The 21093-nt window shown below is 32.8% G+C and overlaps 2 protein-coding genes across 3 annotated transcripts; both read left to right on the top strand.

Annotated features, from left to right (window-relative positions):
* The first annotated feature begins 3225 nt into the window (after window positions 1-3225).
* On the top strand, window positions 3226-6221 carry LOC119835189. The gene is made up of 2 exons (XM_038359883.1): window positions 3226-3469; window positions 5713-6221. Exons 1-2 carry the CDS (start codon window positions 3289-3291, stop codon window positions 5889-5891), a joined length of 360 nt encoding a protein of 119 aa, XP_038215811.1. The 5' UTR covers window positions 3226-3288; the 3' UTR covers window positions 5892-6221.
* Window positions 6222-6544: 323 nt separating this feature from the next.
* On the top strand, window positions 6545-20622 carry LOC119835187 (superoxide dismutase [Cu-Zn] 2-like). 2 transcript variants are annotated; one of them, XM_038359880.1, is made up of 5 exons: window positions 6545-6694; window positions 15737-15812; window positions 16981-17193; window positions 18160-18410; window positions 20227-20622. In XM_038359880.1, exons 2-5 carry the CDS (start codon window positions 15750-15752, stop codon window positions 20333-20335), a joined length of 636 nt encoding a protein of 211 aa, XP_038215808.1. In that variant the 5' UTR covers window positions 6545-6694; window positions 15737-15749; the 3' UTR covers window positions 20336-20622. The 2 variants fall into 2 exon arrangements, with proteins under 2 accessions (XP_038215808.1, XP_038215809.1); XM_038359881.1 differs by lacking the exon at window positions 6545-6694 and adding an exon at window positions 12519-12623.
* The last annotated feature ends 471 nt before the right edge of the window (window positions 20623-21093 follow it).

Raw genomic sequence — 21093 nt, 5'->3', positions numbered from 1 at the left:
TAATGAATACGTGAGGATTTCGGATGGTTGTCATTAGGTCTTCGTGAGGGAGCTGCCAAGGTTTTGTAATTGCGTGACGTGAACATCGTTTAGACACGGCATTGTTATGGTGTAGCTATTAGATTTAAAGAATAAATGTTAAAAGATACGTTTGTTTTTGGTTGTCGAATTGGAATCAGGTCATGTGTTTTTATGTGCAAAAGTATTATATACTTACATTCGTTTTTTCTCCGATATGTATTGAATATATTATTAATAAATTATTATGTTTTTGTGAGTATATTATTATTTATAAGATGTTCAAGTCATTTTAGTTCTCTATCCTTTTTGAACGTAAAAAAAAACACTCAAATCATACCAGGAATTATTTACGTAAGTGATCTATCTTTTTCTTATTTAGCTTCTTACTCTATTTCATTGCTGTCAATGTACTCTTTTATCTCTTCTTGCCATGTTATAAATTATTAATAGTTATTTATTGTATAATATATGATATTATTATATGACTTTACTAATAAGTATCTTATTTTATCATTTCTCTTTTTCTAATGCCTAGTGTATGCTAATCCACCTTAAAATATCTCTTCTTACGCAATGTAGGTATATATGGTAGCCTGGAAAAGATCGCTACATGCGATAAGACAGACATTTTTTTTATTTTTCGTAATCTGCTGTATGTGCAATAAAGTGTTAAATAATAATAAACATTTGTACATATTTTTTTATTATCTGCTGTGTGAGCAATAAAGTTTTAGATAAATAATTGATTAAAATAAACCTACTTTACTTTGGTGGCCATTTAATCACACTAATATTATAAATGTCAAAGTTTGTTTGAACGGATGTTAATGAAATTTTGTATACAGACAGGGTAAGAGATGACTTGGGTGATAGGATACTTTTCATCCCGATAAAATGCTCCCTTGTGATAACTAAATCATTTGTAAATGTTTTAACTTTCACGCAAAGCCGCGGGCAGAAGCTAGCTAAAGCTAGAATATATAATTACTCACTGTTATGAAATCTGTTCTAAATCTTAAAAACAGATTATTAATAACCAATATAACTAGTTATTACTAACGAAATTGTACACTAAGTACATGTTATTAGTAGTATTATAAGTAACTAGCGCCCCGTGGTTTCACGCGCGTAAGTCTGTATCCCATAGAAATATTGGGACAAAAGTTGCTAAATCTACGTACCAAATTTCATTGCAATTCCGTTCAGTAGTTTTTGCGTGAAAGATTAACAAACACACACGTCATATCCTTACAAACTTTCGCATTTATAATATTAGTACGAAGTAGGATAGGATAGGAAGTAGGTTTGATACTTAAATAAGTATTTGATAGTTACTTTTTTTATGTCATAGCGGGCAACTGAGCTGGTGGTTCGCCTGATGGTAAGCGATCACCACCGCCCATGAACATTCGCAGAGGAATACGAATATATTAATATAATCTGTGAATACGCTGCCCGCTTCATAGGGATAAGGAAAGGATTGACAAGTGGAAAGAAGGAATGGACTGGGAAGGGTGAGGAAAAGGAAATGGGCCTCCGGCTCCCCCACTCACCGTACGAAACACAGTGGCATGTCACGATTTCAAGCCGGTTTTCTGTGGGGGTGTGGTACTTCCCCGGTGCGAGCTGGCCCAATTCGTGTCGAAGCGTGCTCGACTCCTACAATAACAAAACAACAACGCTACACACATTTAACTAGATTTTTGTTGAGGTATTAAAGTATATTAATATTAGAAACCTGTATTTATATAAAACACTATATATAATATATATAAGTAATATAATTGCATATCTCGGTATTTATTGATTTGTATTTTTATAATCATATTTACTAAAAATAAACGAAGAAAATAAGGCAGCCTCTTTGATACTATCATACAACATGATACTGTACTAGTAATAATTTTAATAATACACATTAGTGAACATTATTTTGATCCTTGGAAGCAAAAATAGTCGGTCAAGTGCGTGTCGGACTCGCGGCACTGATGATTTCGTACGTATTACAAGCGAAGGCGCAACAGCAAAAAAAAACGCCCATCCAGTTAATGATCGTGACAAGTGTAGCTTAACCTCGATTTTATATTATTTATTGCTATAGCAAATAGACATACATCATATCTGTGACAGTGGAGTGACAGACTGACACACATACGGACACAGAAGTCTTAATGTACAGTATTATATTATCTGTGGTAATAGGGTACCTTTTTACACTTTAGACCCATTAATATTTCACAGGCAAACCCAGAGGACATTCACTGCTTAATGTACCTATGTGTGAACAGGTGTTTTTGTGAATGTTTGTCCAGTATTATACGTTATTATCACACTATGACCTTTAACTGAAATCAAGTAACAATTATTTTAATTTCTGTAATTAAAATTTTAAACAATTGATGGTTCGTATGATTCATAGGTGTATTTTACTAACTTGACATGCAGGTTATTGCCGAAGGGGTCTGGAGACGACTTCATCACTGTAAGAATGTAATTTTACTAGCGGTCCGCCCCGGATTCGCCCGTGGTATAAATGCCTATAGCCTTCCTCAATAAATGATCGCTCTTACACTGAAATCATTTTTCAAATCGGATCAGTAATTCTTGAGATTAGTTTGTTCAACCAAACAAACAAACAAACTCTTCAGCGTTATAACGTTAGTATAAATAAGCTTTTCTAATTAATATAATGATAGCTGGATGGTTTGTTTGGTTGAACGCGATCAACTTATGAACTCATGCTACAAATTGAAATTTATTTTCACTGGCTTTAAAGAATGACGTTTTCAATTAGACTACATTTTCATGTGTTTGTTAACTCAGAAATTTCGGCCGGGTGAACCGATTTTGATGGTACTTTTTTATTTTAAAGCTTCGAATTGTGATTCATACATTTTCGCGGTGGTTTACTTTAGTTATGTTAAAAATAATCATTGTGTTAGATTGCCCAATATTCAAACTATATATTTACCATGGCGCCGTGGAGTTTTAACTAGTTTGTATGTGAAAAATGTTAGTGCCCTAAACTACAGAATACGACTCAAAATCTACTTTCACATATTACACATTACTATATATCTAATACTGTAGCATATATAGTTAAAAATCCTATTTAGTCCTAACTACTTGGACATGCGAACCATCCTTACCACCTCCTTACACATCTATTTAAAAAAAAAGAACAAACGTCAAACACCTGTCAAAACAGAGCCGCCGTCACGCCACAGCTAACGAAAAAAGAAATAAAAACATCGCTATGGTGTCGTAATGAACCGGGACTTCGTGTACGACCAAAACAGACCGACGGCGTGGTCTCGAGCTGGTAGTACACTTAACAAATGGTTGTGGGGCGCGCTGTGCTGTGGGGTGCCCGGGATACCTTGCTACTTTTGTACGTGCTGCGAAAAACTTGACGATGGCATGGAACGGGACCGGCCTACAGTGCATCGTGAGTTAACAATAACAGTAAACAATAATTTATTTATCAAAAAATTTTGTTATATATATATAGATTAAGAACCCATGCTCCCACACTAGGATTCCCTGTGTGGGAGCATGGGTTCTTCAGTTATTATTAATAAAGTATAAATAAACGTTTAACGTACATTAGATATTATTTAGTAACAGTTACAGCTGTAAAATATGTAGATACTAGATGCGCTCCGCGGCTTTCACCCGCGTAAGTCCGTATCCCGTAGGAATATCGGGATAAAAAGTTTCCTATATGTTATTCCAGTTGTCCAGCTGTCTACGTACCAAATTTCATTGCAATCGGTTCTGTAGTTTTTGCGTGAAAGAGCAACAAACACACACACATCCTTACAAACTTTCGCATTTATAATATTAGTAGGATTTTTATGATAATTAAATGGTAGGAAAAAATATATTATGAGTCGAATGTTTTTTTCATTACTTTAATTTTTGTTATTTATTTGGTTAAATAAACAAGATAGATATGACGTATAACGTAAAATGTTTAAGTAATAGTAGATTTTACTAACAAAGACTATTGCCTAAAATATAAAAAAATACGTAAGTAGGTGCTCTGAATTTAATTTCCAAATTATTTAAATAATTACAACTCGATACTTATTGTGTAAAGTATATAATTTGTATAGTTAATTGTAATATATTCGATAAGTAATTTCACTTATTTTAGCGTAACTCATGGCCACTTGGATTATGTTTTGACAAAACTATTTCAGGAACACTGTTACAGCAATAATTAATAAAGAATTATAGAATTAATAAAAGACTGGTTATTGAAATTCATTATCGACCCCACCCATAAACTTCTCCTTACTAAGAAGTAGCTTTTACCCGCGGCTTCGCTCGTGTAGTGAAAGGAAACAGTCCCTTGGTTTTACTCGTATAGTTCGTGATAAAAACTAACCTATGTAGTTATATATAGTGTGTACTTTATGACATAAAAAAACCCTTTTTAATAATTTCTGCACCAATTTCATCCATTTAGGCGTGAAGAAAAGACCAACAGACTTTCCCATTTATAACATTAGTAATTGAATTCCATTGCCTAGATTTTTTACCTCTCTTTGGACGGTTCCACGAATGTTTTAGAAACTTGAGATGGTCAATAGATGGCACTAAGCAATTTTCCTACTATATATCCTATCCTACTATCCTACTTCCTACTAATCCTTCTAATATTATAAATACGAAAGTTTGTAAGGATGTGCGTGTGTTTGTTGCTCTTTCATGCAAAACCTACTGAACCGATTGCAATGAAATTTGGTATGTAGACATCTGGACAAGTGGAATAACATATAGGCAACTTTTTATCCCGATATTCTTACGGGACACGGACTTACGCGGGTGTAACCGCGGGGCGCAGCTAGTAATTTATAAAATGCAACAGCATATTCGGATATATTTCGGTCACGGTTATTTAACAGCTTGTCGTGCGATACCAATTAGTATATACCTACATAATTACTTAGTCACGTACCTCTGTGCTTGGAAAAGGGTAATTCGCGCTTCAGGATGCAGTGCTCAGCGCTTTAACTAAATAATACTATGGATTCTTTGTAAAAGGTTGTTATTATTTCTCCGGTGAAAAGGTAGACAAAGCTTTATTTTGTGCATTGCATACCTGAAGTGTAGGCTATTCGTTAAATCGTACAGATGTCGCATGCCGTCGAACTTTGATTCTTCGATATGCCGGTTTTCTCACGACGTTTTCCTTCACCCTTTCGCGCTATGGTGATGTGAATAATGGTGTAGAAAAATTTAAAAATCGAATTATGTATCTTGTGATGCTCGTCCGGTCTTGTAGCCCCGACTTTTTATTTAAGTCTGAGATCTGCCCACTGAGCCACCGCTGATCCTGAACCTTATTTTTTAACACTCTTTTATTACCTGTAGGTATATAAACGATTTTTTTCCGGCTAGATTTTTACTTTTAATGAATGGATAATTCAATCTTTGTACGCTATATATATGTAAATCAAGGATCGATGAAATTTCAATAATTATTCAAGTGTATCTTGTTATCCTGATTAGGATCGTCATGACCATGATCATGAAATAATTTCCTTACGAAATGACAGAGTATACTGTATATGTAGAATGCACGCATCAGAGCAAGTGAGGAATTTTAGTTGATTCTATCATTAAAACGTGTTTTTTTAGATTTATCTATATCTGTTATTTCGATTATATTCCTTGTTATAGAAGGGACAGCGACAACCGAGCGCGCGTCCCGTCCCCACCGACCGCACGCGCCGCGCAGTCGAAAGTCGACGCCAGAAATGTTATCTGCCGTCCGCTGCGCCCTCTCGCAGTTGCAGGGTGAACCAGCGCCTCCCTTACCTGACTCTGACTCAAAAGGATACACCCCGGAACCTGGTTGAGGGTGTTGTATAGCTAATTGGAATAGCCTATTGTTGCACAGCTTATGGAATCGAATATACGTTATGTTCGTTGCGTTGTTATTGTTTCTTATATCATGTGTTGGGGGACCTCGTTATTGTTAAATTGTTCTGAAATGGTTAATTTATGGTTACTAGGTCCGACATCATCTACTTGCTGGATAGCAAATAAGCTGTTATTTAATATATAGATTTTTCCAAAGGACTTTTTGCCTATAATTCCTATTAATATTCTAAACGCAAATGTGTGTAAGAAATTATGGATGTTTACTTCTCTTTCACGAGAAAACAGTTTATCATATCTTTGTGAAATTTGTTATAGAGGTTTATTATTGTCTATGCGCTGCTACATCTACTGTACTTTTGTTCTGACTGTTCGTTTTCTTATAGCAAATTTTCAATACGTAAATTTTGCTCCTTTAAAGTTAAAGGCTCTTCCTAGCATAATATTATTGTTCAAGTAGTTTTGGTATCTCTACTTTAATCGGTACATATATTTTAAAAAAAGATCTGTTTGGCTTGTAAATTACTAAAAAGGATTGATTGTTATGTTGTTTTGTTTGTAAATAGTGTATTACTCATTACTACGAATATTAGTACTAAATACTTTTCTAAGGTGTCCTAAAAAGAGGTTACGCTAACCTCAATTTAGGTCGCAGTACTTTCTTAGACGATTTCTTATCAACAAGGCTTTCCACTTCACAGTACACAGTCAGGTACTGCAGTGTTGCGCCTGATCTTGAACAGTGTCGTGTGTGCATAAAGTTTTAAAGTGTTTTTGTTCGGTAAGTGCTTTATTGTTAATTGTGGGATGTTAGTGTTTGGTCAGATATATGACAACCAGAAAGAAATAAAGAATTACCTACATAGCGGAGTTTTTGTGATACACCGAACTTTTCTTAGATAAGTACGGTATTGTGTTTTAATTAAAACAAAATGTAATTGCTCTATAATAAAAATTATAAGGCGTAGTGATTGAAGTTCTTATTGGTTGACATTCTATAAAAAAGCGTTTTTGTTTTAATTTTACGGAATTTAAATAAATCATTTTTTGTAACGTCTAAAGAGTTTTTTAGAATAGAACGAATTTTTATATTGGCGCGAATAAAAATGCTTGGTGAAATGTTTTAAGGATTCGTTGAAGATTAACTATAGGGTAATAATTCACTGTTTTATACTAACGTTTACCTGTTTGTCATACAATACTGAATGTATTAGATAAACAAATCAAGTTTTCAAGGTTATGTCTTTATATTCTATACGATATATATTTTCTGTTATCTGTACTTGTATACTAATAATATGAAGAGTTTGTTTGTGTGCTTTTCATTTGCTAACAATAGGAACTACTGGTTCGAATTAAAAAAAAAATTAAGTGATAATATATTGAAGAAAAACCCAATGTTACTGGACGTTTGTCTTTTTTTTTATCAAAGTGGTGTTTTAATTAAATATCATAAACATAAATCATCGGCCATTGTATGGTTCAGAAATAAACATTTTTTTTTTATATTCAATATCACCCACTACCAGAATGTACTAGGTTCCTGACTGATATAGTCTTAATAAATATGGAAATAAATAAGATATTAAGTTTTGTACCTGTAGAGGAGGAGGAGAGAGTATTTCGCGAACAAAAGCTTACTGTACGGATGGTCTACTAAATTTATATAATGCTGTTTCTTCAAGTTGTGCTCTTTATCACCCCACTCCATTTCAATTGTACAATAATATTTCTGCGCCAAATTTCATCCAAAATCGCTTCCTTGATGTCTATTCATTTACTTTTATGTAAATGAATAGACAGGAGTTACTATCCCAATTATTATAATATTCGTAGGGATTCTAAATTCAAATGTGGCATGGTTTTTTTATTGAAACATTATTTATGGCCAGACAAAATATCATTATATTATCTGTGATAATTGAAAACATGATATTATTATGATTTTGATTTTCGAATACGGTTGTTACATTCAATATCTACTAAAAATATTTTAATCGAAGCATTATATCGAGACATTGTAACATTGCATTGGGTATGTAAGGCGAGCAGGTTACCATCATGGCCGGAGTATTAAAGGTCACTTTGCGATGTATAACTCGTTAATGAACTTTAGTAGTGAGTAATAACTAGACCAAGGCGTTCCAGATGAGACGAAATATCGTAATTGCTTTAACAGGTACCTAATGCCTAGTTTGTTATGTATGTAGTCTTATGTATGCGTCGTAAACTCACTCTGTAAACAAACGAAAAAGCAGTAACTATTTAGTAATCTGTGCCAAGAGTTTGTGTGTTTAAAGGGTTGTTACTTAGAACTAGTGTTGTTTAATTTTCTTTATTTCTTACTAGCTGCGCCCCGTGGTTTCATCCGCGTAAGTCCGTATTCCGTAGGAATATCGTGATAAAAAGTTGCCTATATGTTATTCCAGTTGTCCAGCTGTCTACGTACCAAATTTCATTACAATCGGTTCATTAGGTTTTGCGTAAAAGAGCAACAAACACACACACGTCCTTACAAACTTTTGCATTTATAATATTATTAGGAATTTATTGATAAAGTTGACACTGATTCACACAGATGACACACAGCTGATCAGATCTGTACATCCAGAGATTAAGTACCTCTTGACTCGTGAGTGACACCATGGCTTTCAAGGGTTCCATATATTCAAATTGTTGATAAGATTTAAAATATATTCATGTTTCGAAAAGTTGAAAATGAGCAAGGCAGGTCCAGTAATTCGATAAGTATATCGACAGAAAGTCGATGGTTGGGAAAAAATATTTATACACCGTGCATAACGCCATCTATTGTCTATCTTCTGTACTAAGCAAAGCTTGTTTTATGTTTAGTTATGACTTATGAGCGAAGAATAACAACGCATCATATATTAATACACATATACTTACGTAGTATATAAGTTACTCTATGCCGAAGCACTTTGGTATTTACTATGCACTACATATAAATACGTTTTGTTTTTATTGTAACCTACTTCCATAGAAGACCGGTGTGTAGTAGTAGCCAGTAGGCTACTGTGTTTCGTTCGGTGCGTGGGGCAGCCGGAGGCCCTTATCCTTTTCCGTACCCTTCCCAGGCCTTTTCTTTGTTCTTCTCGTCAATCCTTTCTTAATCCCTATCCAATTTCAAGCAGGAAACCCATTTGTGCAAGGTCTGCAATCGACCTAACGCCTCCCCTACCACCGGTCATGAACATTTCATGGACGGTGGTAGCGGAGGCATTGGACCCACCAGCTCCAATGCCGACGATGACGTAAAAAAAAAACAATTAAATCCTCCGCGAAGTATTAAATAGAATAGCAAATAGATATATATATTTTAATAATATAAAGTTCTGTTAATTATTTAAGTTCATATAATTTATAATATTAGCTTTTGCGGGCTGTCATAAATTACGTATTAGCTTTGTATTGTCCCTTCAGGACTAAAAGGATATTATCTCATAGTAATAAAAAGTTACAATACATTTATTTTATTCATTATCACATTAAAAGCATTGTAGATAATAAACAAAACAATTGTTATCGTTCGATTTCTCTTTCACCGTCCGTTTATTGGCAAATTGCGATGTATCGAAATCTTTTTAGCTTTATCGTGTAAATATAAACAAGTAATATGTGATTAAAAAATAACAACAAGGTGTCATTTGCATTGTTTATCTGTATTACGCATTAAAATAAGCATAAAGCAAAATGGCTTCCCGCGTCTGTATCTATGTATGTGTGCTTAGATTTTTAAACCACGCAATAGATTTTGATGGGGATTTTAATACATTAAGTGATTCAAGAAGTAGGTTTATATGTATAATAACATCGAAAAATACTCCGAATTTAACGCGTGTGAAGCCGCGGGTATAAGCTGGTCTACAATCTTACTAATATTATAAATGCGAAAGTTTGTAAGGATGTGTGTGTGTTCGTTGCTCTTTCACGCAAAAAATACTGAACCGATTGCAATGAAATTTGGTACGTACACAGCTGGACAACTGGAATAAAATATAAGCAAGTTTTATCCCGATATTCCTACGGGATACGGACTTACGCGGGTGAAACCGCAGGGCGCAGCTAGTATAGCATGAAGATTAGTTATTGAAAGAATATTTTGTTGAGACAAAAACACTGTGATAGTATAAGGAAATGAACTAGGTATATACATTTTTTTGTAATAAAAAGAAGTAATTTGTATGTCAATGACCTTGACATTAAGGACATTCGTTTAATATTCCTTGAAGATTTAAAATTCAATATTTTATCATTTTTGTAAAGTTCGATCCTATGTATTGTATTTAACAAAAATAGATGGGCGAGTAATAATTTTTTATCGAAATTTCCAATAAGTACATAAAATGAAAGTGGCTTAAATTAATAAAACAAATCGGACTAATCAAATAAATATTAATAAAAAAGCCTTCTTATATTCCGTGTAATACTTCGAGTAGTGTTAGTGTATTTTGCTTTTTTAATTAATATATTTAAGTTACTCTTACATTAATATAATAAAAAAATATTAAATAAACTAAAACCACAGTTCAAAAATAGGGCCCGCAAAATGACGCTGCGAACGTCCTCTAGTTCTGTTCAGTACATTTTTGAAAATGTAAAACATCATATATAATAATATCAACATATCAAAGAGTATTTATATTAACTCTAATTATAATTTAGAGATGATTAAAACACCTGGAGTTGTTTTTCAGAATAAAACAGCGCTCAAGTCCTGAGTGTAGTCCTTGCTAATAATATTTATTTTGGTAATATGTCACGCTTGACGTGTTTATTTGAGAAATTGCAATATATTGTGCAATAAGAGAACCAGTTCATCATCTCATTTCAGGTTGTCGGCTTTTATTTTCCTTTTAAAGCGATGACCGTAGACCTATCACGCTATAACGAAGTCTTAAAAGTGGTTCATCGTCTTTAGGATGATATTGTGTTTTCATTAGGTTGGTTTTACTCGAGTATACACTAGCGGTCTATCCCGACTTTGCCTATAGCCTACTAGCTTTCCGCCTGCGACTTCGCTTGCGCAGTTAAAGGAAAAGACAGACAATACCACATCTTAACCGCATTGTTCCCGTTTCTGGGATAGAAACTATCTATCCTGTCTTTTCTTGGGTCTTAAACTATCTTCGTGCAAAGAAATCCAAATCGGTTCAGTGGTTTAGCCGCGAAAAAGAGACAGACAGACGTAGATTTTCTTGTGCATTTTTAATAATAGCACGTACTCAGGAATCATGTCTTTGTTCAGAATTTTTAAAATAGCGATCAGCTTTTCATTATCATTTATAATATACCCATACAATGTATATTTAAACTGAAGTTGAATTGCATAGGCGGTTTAAATTAAAGATGTATGTTTATTAGCAATTTAATACATTGTTTATTACATAAAAAACCTTTCTGGCGGCGTCACAAGCAAACGAACCGCTGAAAGACCGGCGCTACTCCGCTATGCTGAGTAGTACACCTAATTAGAAATAATAATAACAACTTCAAGACCGTATTTGAAATACTTGTTACATACTTATTGTTAAAAATAAAAAGAAAATTTGACGTTTTGTATTTGTGATTAAACGTTTTTTCTTCCTTTCTTTTTATATGAAATTATATGACCTGAGTTATTAGTATATTATGGAGTTAAGAAATTTGGAATTTATATTACTACAATATCTATTAATTTTGCAATATATATTATAACCGTTTTATATATATTATGCAATATAACCGACGTTCCCAAAAATGAAGTAGGCTCTTAAGTCGGATGTTTTTTTTGCGTTCTGTAACTAGATAGCTCTGTGAGTTTTCAATCCATTGGCGTGATGCTTTTTGTGTTTGATAGGAAATTGATCCAATTTTAAAATCGGTTGTAAAATAAGAAAGAATGGTTAGAGCATCAGTTTGTTCTATTATCAAGTAAGTTATATTACCTTATATAAAAACGTATTACACAATGTTTCTTATGTTTTTCTGTTATTTAGTACTGAAACGAATGCAGCTTTTTTTTTTGTTTTATTTATAGCCTCAAAAAACAAACATGCTTATTTCATACGAACTTCAAAACTTTCGTTTACTTTGAAAGACATTTCTTTTGAGCTAAAATGTGATTTTTGTGTAGCTCGAAGTAAACAGCGCAGTTTTTGGTTTTTATGAATTTTTTCTTTTAATTTCGTAATTTTTGCATTTACTGAACATTAAGATCCCTTTTCCCACTTCAGTTACGGCAATTATAATTAAAAGGTAGTACAATTTACAATATAAAAAAGTACGAGTTGCTATGTCTGGCTGTCTCTCCTTCACACATTAACTACTCTATCGATTTAAATGAAATTTAGCACAAGGTATGAACGAGACTGTTCCTTTAACAATCCGGACGAAGTAACGAGTAGAAACCTAGTATTTTATAATTGAGTGCATTGCCAATGCAACATATATTGACGCTTCGCCACAAGAAATAACTATAATTAAATATACATTGACAATTTAGGTTCTAGTTTAATCGAACTTTAGCAATGAAAATAATTTGTTTACGACCAGCGGGCTAGACCTATTTACTGTTATAACAAGATAATTATACGGATCAATCTCGTGTGTAAAAGAAGCTAGATTCGAGGGATCAATTTATAATGGTCAATTATGCTACATGCGCTCTGAGGGATTGTATCTCGCATTCACAGTTCGGTAACGTAGAGGTAAGTCGTGTCTTCAATATATTGTGTTTATTTAAGAATCTATGTGTGTCTCGTGTGAATTTAAATAAATATTGCATGATGTTTTTAGTGTTAATTTTTGGAGAATTTGTGCTTATTCTTTGAGTTTATGTGAGATTTTATATCTATGGGTACAAGTTTTAGAAATAGTCAATAATTGTTTAATCTATTGCGACTATTTAATGCGTTTTCTATTTGTGATGTTATTAATTTTAAAGATAGAAAACATATAGTATCATTTTGAAATCGCTTAAATTTAAATTATTCCATTATTTTGATACAAACATTTGTGAATAGAAACGTTTGCAGCATGAAATATTATATTTAAATATTATAATTGTCCAGTTAAAGAAATCGATTTTAATGAATATATAGGTAGATATATCACTTTTAACTTTATATTTCAGAGCTTTTAAACTTTCAAATGTATCTACTTGCTATTTTCTATTTATTAAAAAAAATATTGTATTGCTGAAGTAAAAATATTTTGAAGTTAAGTACCTATTTATAAAATGAAATGGTTTACACACTATATTATTTAACCATAACACATTTATTTACCTAGTTTATTATTATCTGTGCTGATACATACTTAATTTTTTGTTAATTTTAATAGTCTACAGAAACGATTTATCAAACTGTTTAAAGCGTCTATAATATAGTACCAATTCAAATAATAAATTACGTTACTTTTTATGTGAAATTAAACTGCCAATTCCACAATTTTTACCGGTCATGTATTTATTAGGTTTTCGTATTTTTAGTACTCAAATTCTAGATTTAAATAACCTGCGAATTTATTTCATATATCTGCTTAAGCATCGCACTAATTTATCATCTTACGATAAATAACTTTGCATTTTTAACTGATTATAACGTCTCATATATTGAAAAAAAACTCATAAATTTAGTTCCCAATATTAACAGGTTACAAATTATTTTGTAATGTGTTCTTAGACGTGTTTTCGTAATATAGTGAAATAATAACCGGCTCCAGCGGTACGTGTTGCATTTCTTAACTATCTAAACATGTTTGATAGATATTGACGTGCTCTTATCTGTTTTGAACGGAACAACAAAACCTAGGAGTATCGACTCCGCTTTGTTTGTGTTTACCTCGGAACATCGAATGGGTGAGCCGATGTTGATGTATTTTTTATTTGAAAGTTTACTTGACTTAAAGGTTTAGTTTATGTTGAAAATAATTATTTTCGATTGCACTTATTCTCCATTCCCTAACGTTTCTACTGCAGTTAATTACTTACTTACTATAGTGGCGCAGTGACCCAAAGTGAGTCTTGGCCTCCGACAATAAGAGCCTCTATTTGATCCTATACTGCAGTTACTTAACAGTATTTATTGAAACCTAGGTAGCAATATACGTAGTACATTGTTTTTCATTTTTCTTAAGGAAACAAGATCTTTCATTAATCTATACACTGTATATAGATAATACACAGTACATTTTCTGTGGTATAAATAATCGGAATATGTATCATCAGGAAAGTCATTATAATTCCTTTGTTCATTTGACCTTTAATAAATAACAATCTTCAAGCACCTGCCTATTGGATCGTTGAATTTTTAACGTTATTTCTAGGCGGCTAAGATTTATTATCGATCGTATTCGAATTTTGTTTATATGCCCAGTGCATATGAATGTGGAACAAAAGATGAATGCTTTCGAAACGTTTAATTATTATGCAATCTGTGTATAATCTGTGGTTTTGCATAGAAAATAGAGATCTTAATTTAAATGTTTATTTTTTATTGTATAATTTTTATTTGAAAGATTCCGTTGAATGTTTATACATTATGTGCAATGTAAAACAACATGATTAATTAATTATCGGAATATTTAATATTAGGTATTGTAAAGCTAAGACAATAATATGTTGTTTTTTGTTGTGAGAACAAACTTTAAATCCGCAGTTTATGACTGATATATAATTAATAAAAAAATAAATAAATTTACCTTTAAGCAATTGAAAAAATTATTTTTCATTTCATAAGTCGTGGTATAACGCTATAAATGACAGTTAATAATTTTTGTAAATTAAATTCGTATTAAATACTTGTGGACTTTATTCGTCCTCTATATTTTAAGACTACGTTACATTTAGTTATTATAGGATGTCTAGATCGACATTTGATGGCGGTAAATTCCGTATACATTCACATAACCTATATTACATCATCTCTGCGCTACACATTGATAAAAAAGATAAATACTAGATATGCTGCTTATTCATAATGCTTCAGTCGTTGATATTTGAGAGTATCAAGACATGAAAGGGCATATATGAAGGTTTTATAGTCATAAAAACAATTTTTGTAACCAAAAAGTTCGGGAAACCTTACGTTATAATTGTACTTCGTTATTAAGCAATAGATGTATCGTTCATACCAATGACACTACGTACGGATATAGATTCAAAATTTTGTGTAGCTTTAATAGATTTCTAATGAATTTACAACTGTTGGTTAAGTACCAGTATTGGGGCACGAGTGTAAAGAAATAACCGATTTCATAAACTCTTGGTTTTTTTTTAAGTATTTTAAATCATTTGTGCTCTTTTTTGTTATGAAAACGTGTGTGACATATGTTAGTACCTAACACTTATTTGTACGGTGAATATTGATGTAATTCTTTACTTTGACGTCTGAAAGGCGAAGAGATCGTGCGTTGTTTTGTGTAAAATTATGCATAATTTGTTTTGTTAGCTATCTAGTATTCATTCCACATGTATTGAATGGCTTTGTAATGGATGGTTTCATACTAATACAATTAACTTATTATATTTATACACTCCCTTATAATAGGTATTTGTGTAACTGTGCAGTTTAAAAACATCCTACTAATATTATAAATGCGAAGGTTTGTAAGGATGTGTGACATGTGTTTGTTTCTCTTTCACGCAAAAACTACAGAACCGATTGCAATAAAAATTGGTACGTAGACAGCTGGACAACTGGAATAATATATAGGTAACTTTCTTTCCCGAAATTCCTACGGAATGCGGACTAACGCGGGTGAAACCGCGGGGCGCAGCTAGTCTTATATAAATGTGTTACGAAAACTTGTTTATTTACAGATCATAAGTGAAAATGGCGATAATTCTCTTACCAGTGTTTGCAGTGCTGGCCGCTGTTTCAGCACAATATGACCAAGTAAGTGCTTTCGTCATCAGCCCATATATGTTCCCGCTGCTGGGACACAGGCCTCCTATGAGGGTTCAGGCCATAATCCACCACGCTGGCCAAGTGCGGCTTGGCAGATGTCACATGTCGTCGAACTTTTGATTCTTGGACATGCCGGTTTCCTCACGATGTTTTCCTTCACCGTCTTAAGCAGTGGTGTTATCTACATGCGCAGATAAATTGAAAGATCAGTTTATTAAGTGAGTGCTTTAACATTGTTTAATTTACTATTTAACTAACAATACTCCTAGTATATGAATTGATGTATATTTATGTTACATGCTAGTTGAGTATATAGTGTAATACTTAAATTTTTATTATTAATTGTTATTTATTAAGAAGATTTTATCAGAAACACGTTATTCTTAAACTCAAACTAATATTTATATATTCAATTAGACTTCTAAAAGCACTGAAACGTCATAACATTTTTATCATTCTACAAAGAAGAGTTTTCAATAAATTCTGTAGTTAACCTATTAAAATCATGTTAATTAGACATTTTAATCGTACATAATATGTATATCGTAAAATTTTTGGTTCTTAAGCGACAAAATTCTCTGGATTTTCCTGTTCCACATATTTTATTGTACCATAAGAGGCTCTCTGAACTAATACATTCTAAAACATGTTTTAAATTTGAACGAAATAACACAACCCCTTAACTTATTAATTTTTTGTTGCACAGCATTGAAATGCTTTATTAACGAGAAATTTTGAAAAAAAAAAAAAAAATAAATAATGACGGGGCGGGATTGGATTGCTACGGTATGGCCTAAAGACGCGGGCTCATATCCCTCCACGTGATCAATTTTTTTTCTATTCTTTCTATATTATTACCCCATAACTTAGTATTTTCTTGCGTTTGGTTTTACGCGAGTATTATACATTTAGAAATTAAAAACTTTTTAACGGATTTTAAACGAGAAATATTCATTATATTATTAACCCAACGTTTCGAACACTTTACAGCGAGCGTGGTCACGGGAGACTGAGATGTTATATGTCTTGAAGGTCATACAAAAATTGTTGTTTGTGAACTACCTCCACCTACTTACAATTTTTGTATGACTAATGAATAAATCGCGTTTAAAATCCGTTAAAAAGTTTTTTAACCCCATAACTTGTTCATTTCCAGGCTCCACTTCAAGCGAAGGTGTTCTTATCTGACCCATTTCGCAAGAACGACATCCACGGTAACATAACATTCACTCAGGTGGACACCAACAAGGTCCGAGTGGAGGGTGTGATTGTCGGTCTACCAGCTGGCCAGTATGGCTTCCACGTGCATGAGAAGGGAGACATCACTGGGGGATGTCTGTCCACTGGACCACATTTCAACCCTGAGCATGTAAGTTTGAATATGCTGCAAGATAATTAAGGCATAGAGCTAATTTTGCATTATTGGACTCTGTTGTTTTGCAAGCTTGAGGGCTAATTTCAAGAGGTCTGGATTCTAGCTAATCTGTCAGTTAATTTGACAGGTCATCTACAGCTCATATATTATCCCATTGCCCCTGCAATGTGACCCTACACGGGCTTCTGGCCAACCGCGGGTTGGCAGATGTTACATGTCGAACTTTTGATTTCTGGACATGGCCGGTTTTCTCGCAATATTTTCTTCGCTGTTTCATACAGTGGTCGTGTGGAACGCGCAGATAAATTTTAAAATTGTTTTATTTCCTTTCTCGCCTGGTCCGAGGTCCCCAGAGTGACCACTTCATCATCATCATCTACACTAATATTATAAAGAGGAAACTTTTGTATTTCTGTATGCTCGTATCGTTTTCAATCAAAAACTGCTGAACTGATTTAAAAAATTCTTTCACCATTACAAAACTGCAACTGCACTGATTGACATAGGCATATATGTACCACGGGCGAAGCCGGCGCTAACAGCCAATGTATAAAAATAATCGAAAAGTGTCAATAAGTACAGCAAATGGGGAAATCAGTAGTAAAATATAGCGCAATTTACTTTAATGTAGTTTAACAATCAAGTTTTGCACAAAAAGTGTGTTTATACGTGCATGTTTTTATTCATCAATGTTAAAACCATTAACCCTGATGCGTGCGCATTAATATCTTTGTAAAGTTTGTTTTTATTTGTATACAATTTTAAGCAATATCCACGGTAGCAAAGCTAATTAAATCAAGAGAAAGACACATAACAATTGAATAGCCATGTTTTAATCTTGTATAACACATTTAATGTATAAGTATATTTATAAACATTGTAACTGCACGTGTGAAATTAGCAAAGGTTATCACCATAACCTCTTATTGTCATGTCATTGATAAGTTATATGCTCTGCAGAAAGACCACGGTCACCCCAACGATGAAAACAGACACGTCGGCGATTTAGGCAACATTGTTTTTAACGAGAACTCTGTAGCGACCCTGGACTTCGTGGACAGCGGCATCTCATTGTATGGCCCGCATTGCATTCTGGGAAGAGCTGTGGTTCTACACGAAAAAGCTGACGATTTCGGCAGATCGGACCACCCTGATTCAAGGAAGACAGGCAACGCTGGTGGGCGCGTCGCGTGCGGCGTTATTGGAATATTGTAGGATATTTTATTGTTAATTTGAGTGTTATAGATATGAAATAAAGCCTTTAGTGAACTTAATTTTATACTTATGATAATTCGCTTACGAAAAAAACGTACTGTTAAATTCAATGTCAATTTTTTATGAGCAAGGCTTAAGCCGAGATTATTAATGCTTAAGTTTTTGTATAGCGATATTTTTTCATACTTTGATTTTATTGTGCCTAAACAAGTTACTAATGGATTCAATTTCTAGGAATTAATAACACACAGACATATGTACATTCTATACATTTTATTTTTTATTTAAAATAGAGATAAAGAAAAAAACTATTTGTTTTTTACAAAAACGAGAAAGACGACCTTTTAAAAATAAGATCAATAAACATACAATCCAATTAATCAACAAGATAAGCATATACGCCAATATAATGCCAAGTTTAACTAGAATCTGTCTTGTTTTGTACTCCTGAATTTGCTATTAATTATGATACATATAATGAAGTAGTTTTATAGATAAAAAAAAATCATGTAATATCTACCTAAATTTATTTTTCTTCTTATATCCTGTATCCCGAAGTCCTGCCTTTTTTATTCCGGTTTTTCTTTCGAATATTATAACTTATATTGCGTTTTTGGATAGTCAATTAATTTTAGTATACATTTCTCATTTTCACACGAACTTTAAAAAAAATTGATTCTTATCTAGGTCCTAATAACCCTTATTGGGACCAACGTCATATTTCATAGTTCCCAAGTGCAGCCAAGGCATCCTAGTAGTTAATGAAACCCTTATGTAAAGGGTAAAGTGGACAAAATTATATTGCAATGAGTAATAAACGTAGCTTTTATCTATGTGTCGATGGGGTTTCTAAAAAATATGTATTTTTTCAATAATGTCTCAGTTAATTTTGCATAGTACATTAATACTGAGCTAAAGCTAAATATATATATTTAGTTTTGTTTAACATAAATAGAGTTTGCGTAACAGAAAATACTTATAGGCAATTTAGCTAACCTATATCCACCTATATCCTCAATCCCAATTTAAGGCTACACACACATATATATTGTATGTTGAATAAATTATGATATAAGCAAGATGATGAGTATGATCTATGGCTTAAATAAAATAAACGTGAGCACAAATAGCTACCCTTAAATTTTCTTCCTGTTACCACAGATAACATACTAGTAATATTACCTTCGTTGTTATCCGAATGAATCGAGATAAATGAAATATTTTGCTAATACGGCACTGAGTCTACTGTAAAGGCAAGATTAGTACGAGTATAACTGGGCACAGACGTATACACAGATGAATTATTGTCACTATTGACCAGGATATAGAATGTTGCCTTATTTTATAATGATTTTCAATGATTTTCGTAATTGTTGCCATTTCGAAAATCATTTTAAATAAAAAAAATGCACTAAACTTTACAAAAGAGACGAGAATTCTTTCTGAGATATACATTGTGGGAGTCGAGCACGCTTCGGCACGAATTGGGCCAGCTCGCACCGGGGAAGTACCAAACCCCCACAGAAAACCGGAGTGAAATAATAGCTTGCTATTTGTGATTCGTATGGTGAGTGGGGAGCCGGAGGCCTATTTCCTTCTCCTAGCCCTTCCAAGTCCACTCCTTCTTTCTGTCATCAATATTTTCCTTATCCCTTTATCACTTAAAAGCGGGCAGCGTATTCTCATAGGTCTGAGACTGCGAATGTTCATCAGCGAACGAACCACCAGCTCAGGTGCCCGCTATGACATAAAAAAAAAAACATTTTTGAAGTAATTTATAGTAAACTTACATAACATTTCATTGATTTTCAGTGAACCTGTGGAGGGTTGGTTTAAATCCGACGCGACGACCGTCACAGCATCATTCATCACAGCATTAGCTTCTATTGTAGTTTTAATAAATACTAGAAATAACATTTAATCAAAGCGTTAATTAAGTTTTTCGTTTTTCTGATCATGTCCGCTATGATTACTAATGTTTTATAATGTACGCCTATCTATTTTTTATATTTTCTTATTATAGTTATTATTTATAAAATGAATGTTAAAATTTATAATCTATTATAAATACGTATGATCCTATTAGTTCACTTGATAAGTGAGAGAAAATGTATTCTCTTAAGGCTAGAGGGAGAGAAAAACATTCTATCTCTACCAATACTACCCTATAATATAAGGCCTATATATACTGAATATAGTACAAGTAACCTAGTCATAATACCACAAAGTTTCATGTAAATTCTTTAAAAAATTTTGTATATTTTTCACTTTCATGAAAGCTGTCGAGATTGGCTTTTTTTCATCAAAACACATGAGAATACTAGAGATTTTTCCTTCAAAAACTATCATACTATTTTTTAAGATAATTAATAACAGTAGCCATAATTAATTGCGAAGTTACATTAAGTGTTGGCGACCATAAACTTGAAGTTAAGCTTCTACTAAACCCCACATGGATCTATCAATTAAAATTGTCATCTCTGAAAAACGCTAAGGACTAAAATCGATGAACTAATAATAATTAAGCTGAGGTATTTTAAGTTCTTTTTGTACTTAATTTGTCAGTATTGTTATACTTTTTTACTTATAACATTGAATTGTATGGAAATATACCTAGTCTTGCCATAAATATTGTAATAAAGAAAAAAGAAAATTGTTAACTGCAAATAACATTTATTA

This window comes from Zerene cesonia, chromosome 20, assembly GCF_012273895.1.
Source record: "Zerene cesonia ecotype Mississippi chromosome 20, Zerene_cesonia_1.1, whole genome shotgun sequence".
Classification (NCBI taxonomy): domain Eukaryota; kingdom Metazoa; phylum Arthropoda; class Insecta; order Lepidoptera; family Pieridae; genus Zerene; species Zerene cesonia.
This window is presented reverse-complemented; position numbering and strand designations above follow the sequence as displayed.